The sequence below is a fragment of the Poromitra crassiceps genome, assembly GCF_964638095.1.
Source record: "Poromitra crassiceps genome assembly, chromosome: 11".
Classification (NCBI taxonomy): Eukaryota; Metazoa; Chordata; class Actinopteri; order Beryciformes; family Melamphaidae; genus Poromitra; species Poromitra crassiceps.
In genome coordinates this window covers 9934649-9942422 of record NC_139643.1, presented here as the reverse complement: position 1 = coordinate 9942422, position 7774 = coordinate 9934649, and the positions used below count along the sequence as shown (strand labels likewise).

General features: G+C 43.2%; 1 protein-coding gene across 1 annotated transcript; it reads left to right on the top strand.

Annotated features, from left to right (window-relative positions):
* The first annotated feature begins 4200 nt into the window (after positions 1-4200).
* On the top strand, positions 4201-7452 carry LOC310784562 (C-X-C motif chemokine 9-like). Its single transcript, XM_083645552.1, has 4 exons — positions 4201-4356; positions 5013-5142; positions 6011-6091; positions 6966-7452. The coding sequence occupies exons 1-4, from the start codon at positions 4296-4298 to the stop codon at positions 7039-7041; spliced, it is 348 nt and encodes a 115-aa protein (XP_083501678.1). The 5' UTR covers positions 4201-4295; the 3' UTR covers positions 7042-7452.
* The last annotated feature ends 322 nt before the right edge of the window (positions 7453-7774 follow it).

Sequence of the window (7774 nt, the reverse complement as noted above, 5' to 3'; positions counted from 1 at the left end):
TAGCATTTTTTAATTTATCGCAGGTCATATCGTCATCGCAATATTGAACAGTGTTATCGCACATCGCAGCTTTTCCTCATATCGTGCAGCCCTACTATATTCATAACGTTATAACGTACTCCGGTTTGCGGAGGGCTGAATCTGTGTGTGTTGCGCAGTAGCTACAACCCCTCAGCACTCTGGCTGTAGACCCGAGTTATAAACTGGAAACCGGAGTACGTTATAAACGTTATAAATATAGTCACGTTATAAACAACTAACCAATACTGGGGGTCCGTAATCTGTATGGAAAGTGGAAATCGAAATGGTTAAACGTTAAATCAAATTGGTCATTCAGTGAAGTTTTACTGCCATTTAAAGTAACGACAAGTAGCTAATGTTAGCCGCTAACATTAGCGCTTACCCATCAGCGCAGCGTCATTTGATGTCAGCACACTCTTCTAAACAGAAGAGTGCCGCATTCCAGTGGGCATTCCCATGCTTTCACATGGACGCGCATCGCTACGACCAGCGTAGTGACCAGACGTAATAGCCCTGTTGGTGCAGTAGTCCACTCTAAATACTGGTCTTAACCGACGTAGGAGTTACGACCAGGCATAGTTAAGACCAGTTGGTACAAGCCCCAGATGTTGGGTGTGGATGCTACAGACACAGTCTTGTGGCTGGATGATGTGTGACCATCATGGAGCATTTTGTCTTTCTCCAAAATTAAGAGCACTGTTACTGAAAATTGCACACCATTGTACTGTAAGATGATGATTTTATGTTGGACTGCTGCTAAACTCAGTTGACATTGCACAAGGTTTTTGGTAGGCCTATTCCTCCTGAAAGTGACTTGAATTTAATTTATTCTACTAATTTATTTTGAATTGCACTATATTCATTTTATTTGAGGACAAGCTCTTGCTTTAATTTTATTTGAGAGATTTTATGTTGGACTGTTAAAGAGAATGAGATGGTTAAATAAAATACTGAAATTGAGAAGTTTTTGGTTATTTATTTGTTTTGGGTAAATTTATTGTTAGATAATAAAAAAAAAAAAAAAAAAAAACGTTAGATTAATCGACTAATGGAAAAAATTATCGTTAGATTAATCGATAAGAAAATAATCGTTTGGGACAGCCCTAACACACACACACTCTCTCTCTAAGGCCTATAAAATAACCGTTCACCCAGAGGCGGAACTCGCCATCTTCGGCTGGTCGGAATCATCTCTGCTCCTCCCTACGGCTGTGCAACAGTCTCTGACACAGACTGTCTGACTGATCACATAAATGGGGTTTTGCAAGTAATCTCTACAACCCCAGGGAAACTGGGTTGTAGAGATTGTACAACTCCACCCCATCGAATGGGGACATTTTGAAGCAATTCCTTTCCATTGAATGAGGTGATTCATAGTAGGACGGGTTGCGGAACGGGTGGACTGTCTGACTGTCGCCAAGAGACTCATTTTGAAGGAGTGGAAGTCTCCCTCTCCTCCTCCTTTTCAACTGTGGCTGACGGACATGGTTTCAGTTGTGCGCATGGAGAGACTCCACATACAAGTCAAGTCAAGTCAAATTTTATTTATATAGCATACATACCTGGGGAGGTTGTTTCCCGGATTGCCCCAGACTTTCCAGGTGTTTCCACGACTGTTACAACCCCAGTGGGCAAGCCCCCCCTCTTTCCTCTGAAGATGCGGAAGTCTTTGTTTAAGCTGTAATTCCTCGAATGAACACTTGAGGCAGGACTCAGAAGTCCCGTCGTTCCTGTTAAAATGCCCCACTTTGTAATAGTAATTTAACATCTTTACAGCCTGGACCGAAACACGGTTTTGGTCTATAAGCTAATTTCACCTTTTCATAACAACTGTAGGGGGGTCATTTTTTTATACAACTCGCCCGTTTGGAGTAAAATAGAAGATAGAAAAGGGGGTGATTGACAGATCGTCTGTCCAGTGATGGTGCAGCTTGCTGATCACGGACCAATTGCAGGCAGAGCTGCGGCTCTGGGAAACTCCCATCTCACGTGAGGTGCAGAAGGACTCAACCCATTCCGTTCCACTCTGCTGACGAAAAATCAAGATAGTGACGGCCAACGTTTGAACTCCGTCAGGGAGAAGAAATGTAATGGGATAGCTACGTCCATATTATTTATGTCTATGGCTGACCCCCGCTTAACAAATTGACAACTATTTGGGGCCCGTTTCTGGCCCACTTGGACGAGGTTAGGGGCGACGTGTAACTCGCCCAGCTGATTTTTTTCAGGGACTCTTTGCGTGGGATTTTATGCACATCTATTACAAGCATATTATGTGGCTGGTAGCACTACTCCGGAATGTTGTGTTTTTTCTCTCTCTCTTATTGTTCCATGTCTGAGTCACACACACACACACACACACACACACACACACATGCACACGCACACGCACACGCACACGCACACACACACACACACACACACACACACACACACACACACACACACACACACACACAAACACACACACAGGGCCATAGCCAGGGATTTCGGGCCCCATGAAAGGATATCACAACGGGCCCACGGATGTCGCCGTCCAAAGGAGGAATATTTAATTTTAAATCAGAGAGTTCCCCAAACTTTTGAGTTGCCAGTCAGTTTGAAAAAGTAGCCGGATCATGTTCGCTGCGTTTGTTCCAGCGGTCCTTTTCCCAATTAATAAACAAACCTCAAATGTGTATCGATAAGTGTGACAATTGAAATAATACAAATAAACATTCTTATAAAGGCCCAATGCTCAATTTAATTATAAATAAAACAATATCCATATTGCAAAACACAAATGTAATGCAATGTATATTTTTAAGAACAAAGAAAATACTAATAACTGTATGTTTCCCACAGGATTTGGAGAGATTGTGGTGGGTAGACCTTGCTTGGACCCTCTTGATGGGTTCGGGGGGCCATGCCCCTGTAAGAAAAATGTGTACATTTTAAACTAAAATGCATGAATCTGGTTCACTTTGAGAACCAATTTAAGAGGCTAGATCAGGGGTGGGCAATTATTTTTCATGGGGGGCCACATGAGAAACCGAGATTGTTGCCGGGGCCGAACAAATATTGTCATGCCGTAAACCAGGAACTTTGATGATAGAGAGGACCACAAAAAAAATGTCCTCGCCACCAGAGGGCCAGATTTTGCTGAGGGTTGGGGGCCGAACGGCAAAAATTTGGGGCATTTGAAGAATTTCCACTAGCCAAAATGTTTTTCTTGAAATAAACCAGAATATGAGTGGGTTAATTTAAGCATAAGTATCAGTAGTGGCCCGGGATTCTCAAAGCCTGTGTTGAGGGTCACACAAACTAAAATGCACTCTTGAAGCTAAATAAATCCAAAACCAACAAGTTAATTATTTACCTTTTTTACTTCAATGTAGAACAGTCATTTATTACACATGAGATTACTTTTAGCCTTTTAGTCATAAAGATTATTGACAGATATTCCATATTCCAGACTGAAATGTTATAACAGAAGTGGAGTATTGGCCAGAATGACATGAACATTTGGACACTTATTCAGCGGGTATCTTGCATGTTGCGTTCAGGTGCACTGTAAAGGGCCCTTGGAATTGTCCACAGTTTCCTATAGAATACTACAGCCCTGACAGAATGACAAAACCATCACTATTTTGGGGGAAAGGCCACTAATTTATATGCAGGCAGGCACAAAGAATGAAAAAAAAAATTAAAAGTTGTTATAGCGTAGTTTTGAGCCGCTGTTGGATCATCCTTACCTGTCTGCTGTGCAGAGGGGTCTGTGTGACTTTGGGAGTTTTCAGTTGTGTAACTGCAAAACTGGGCATGTTTGTCATCATTGAAATAGATCACAAGATTGTGAAGGACAATGCAACTTAGGGCGACATACTAGATACAGCCAGTGACCGTGTCCTCTGCCTTCCCTTTAAGAAACAATCAGCTCCAGGGTGTGTTCAACAACCTGATCAAAGCTCCAGGGTGTGTTCAACAACCTGATCAACTGATTTTTTTTCTTCCTTTAATTAATTCTGAGGAAAAATGGAGTTGACACAGTGACACCATCAACGTGCACGAGGCGTTCATCACCAGTTCCAAAGAAACCCTGCCTGGCCAGTATCCAACAGAGTGGGAGGGGTACGACAGTATAAAGACATGCGGGTCTGGAGTACAACTGTAGGCTTAGGCTCAGACAACCTGCAGAGCGAAGACACGGCACTAAGGACAGCTATTAGTTTTAGTTTTAACACCCAAAAGCACTTTAAGAATTTCTCTGTGATTTCGACCACTTCGAGACAAGCATGAATACTGCAATCCTGTCTGTGGCTCTCCTGCTCTGGATCGCCGGCTGCACTTCAGAGGGTAAGTGAAACTCTCAAGCCCAGTGTGGCTGGCACTGGCTGCTGGTGATTTATGGTACTGCGGACTGGTCTTTGTGACACATGTCTCTGCATCGATGCCTGGCCCTCGCTGAGTGCTCTCTTAACCCATTGATACCTGATGCAGCATTTGTGTGTGTATCCCTTTGAGACCGCGAACCGCGTTAACGCGGTTCGCGGTCTCAAAGGGATACGCACACAAATGAGGGATATACACACAAATGCTGCATCAGGTATCAATGGGTTAAAGGAGAACTTTGCCGAAAAACAATGCTGATTTATTTTGCACGTGATCTCACACATAGTAAAAAACTGTAAACCGTTTTGCAGCCATTCGTTTCGTTTGACAGTTATTGGGAGTTGAGTTGATTTGAGTTGTCATGCACAATGACATTTACTTACTGGGCCACAACTGAAATGACATCAACTCTCAACAACTGTCAAACGAATTGAACTCCTGCAAAGCCGTTCGGTTTTCGGATTGATCATGCACAACAAATCTGCGTTGTTTTTCGGATTAGCTTCTTTCTTTTTCCGGGCTAAGTGTATCAGAACAGAAGCGTAACGAGGTTACAGTGCAGTGTATATATATATACACGCTATTTACACTTTTTTTCTTCCCACCCACGGTGTGTCCAGGGAAGAGCCTGCCTCTGCTCAACTGCCGCTGCCCACAAGTGGGCAAGGTGGATATGGACATGGTGAACATCGGCATCATCCGCGTTCGGGAGATTGCTCCTCTTCCATACTGCAGCAAGACAGAGGTCATGTAAGTAACTGCACCAAAACACACACACACACGCACACGCACACGCACAACATTAACTTGCACATGACTACATTTACGACGGCAGTTACGACGGGTGTGTGTGTTTATATGTTAAATCGTGAGCTCAAGCCTTCACCAGCTGCCATGCTCCAGCCGCCATGACACACACACGGCTTAGAGACACTGTGCCCTGTGTGTATTTTTGCGATATAGGACATTGTTTTGCTGTGTTCTGTGTTTATGTGGTCGAGCGAGGTTTTGTTTATGTGGAGAGAGAGTGCCGATGAAGCGTTCAAACGCAGGGATCAAACATTATTCTCTGATAGTTCCACAGCGGTTCTGCTATAAAAACACAAATAAAGACACGCATACCTCCAAACCATCGAGGGATGAGCTGCAAACAGCTCAAACATTGATCAGGGAATGAGATGTATTTCCTGGTTGTAGTCTGGTTGCAGTGCTATTGGCTGGCTGTTGCGCTGTGAGCGATGTCATTGGCTGGGCCCCCACCACGTGGGCCTCTATCTATACATTGTCACATCCCAAAAACGTCCAGGAAAAGCACTTTTTCTCCCCAACCCCCCCCCCCCCCCACACACACACACACACACACACACACACAATTCCAAGGGGCCTTAAGTGGTGATTGATAGGGAAATCTTTTGTATGCATGTATATCTTTTTTTTGTATTAAATAGTTGCATAGTATACCTTTACATTTACACTGATGATGTATACATTTTGCTGTGCAAAGCTAAAGGCACATGCCCCTCCTGCCAAGGGGAGGCAGTGGTAGATCTCAATGATCAATGTGTTTGTATACAGGCTGTAACCCCGCCCCCCCTCTCCCTCCCTCCTTCTCATGCAGTGTCACGCTGAGAGACAGAACCACACGCTGTCTGGACCCACAGGATACCGGCACAAAAGCTGTGCTTCAAGCAGCAAAACTGTAAGTAATCAGACGGGCTTTTCTGCATCCTTTAGTCCAACTACTTTCTTTTTCTCCGCAACAGAACATGCAGTTATAAATATGTCCACTCATGTTCCAGATCAAATGTCTGACTCTTTAGACTATTAGACAGATGTTTCACCCATCAGGGCTACATACTGTACGTGCGTCTTCATAAGTTCAATGTTGTCTGATTGGTCAGTTTCAATTTGTATGCATAATTGGACATTGTATTGAAGCAGTGTTTGCTCAAGCCTAATGTAATGTTTCATTTGTGCAGGAATGCAAACTAAGGTGACCAGATGACTGAAATAAAAACCGGGGATATTTCTAGTTCTGCACTCAATATACAGTACCGTTAAAATATCCAATGATATTTTCTATGAAATCAAAAAAAGGGGGGACAATTCTGGTTTCATGTATTTTGACCATTGTACTGCAATCAGCTATGGTGCAGGTGGACTGATACGCCTCCAAAATACTGTAGCACATTAAGACACCAAGACCTTGAGGAACACCATAGCATGCTGTGATTGGACATCCAGAACTTGAGACATTTGGAGACTGCACTAAATGAGTAACATCTATAGCATGACATGGTTGATACAAGTATCTTCACTATTAAAAATGAGCCTGCTCGAGCCTCTGGAAGGCAGTGATGTCGTCCGCGGACGAGGAGTAGAAAATCGGGGACATTTTCGGGGACAGCTCCAGCCGGGGACAGCTCACCAAAAACATGCACTGTCCCCAGAAATTGGGGACGTCTGGTCACTTTCATGCAAACAACAACAACAACAACAACATCACTGTTGTTTTAGAGATATGAAATAGCAAAAGGAGGGTTGAGTGAATCTCTTTGTGTTTTCCTTCACAGAGGAAGGGAGAAACGTCGTGCTGCCAGCAGCAATGTTGTGGTGAATACCACCAGCAGCCCGACGACATCCAACTGAGCCACAGCTGCCCTAACATCACGGCATGGCACTGGTGAAGTGCTTCACCACCACTGTTGAAATCAGCATCTCTGTGAATTGCTTATGGTCACCACGGTTGAAATCAGGGTCTGATATATCTTTATTATAAATGAGTGCACTTTCTGGAGCAGAGAATGAAGGAGGGAAGACGTGAGCTTATCCACGGCTCTTCGTCGCAGTAGCACAATATGAATAGTGGATACTTGATGTGTGTTTTTTTGTATTAAAATACATAGCCGATATATATTTATAACATGTTGTTTATTTGTGTAATTTATTAAACAAATGAAATAGAGAGAAATACTGTATTACAAAGAAACTATTTATTTGTACAACATATCTGTACTTCTTTTTTTTTTTTACCATTAAGGAGTTTGAAACACTATAGTACTTGCCATGCAAATCTGTATTAAATAGTGCACATGAATGAAATAAAGATGTGATTCATATCAATTGGATTTTTTCTTTTCACAGAGTTTTTAAAGGTCCCATGTGATGTAGTTGTTTGCACATTTCACTCAGACACAGTACAGACAAACAGGGAAAACACAATCGATAACAGAGAGCCCAAAACACATGACATGACACAGAAAACCCACACAAACACGGGGAGAACATGCAAACTCCACACAGAAAGGACCTGGGATGGACCGGGGTTCGGACCCGGGACCTTCTTGCTGTGAGGCAACATAGAACTGGTTCTAAAGAGAGC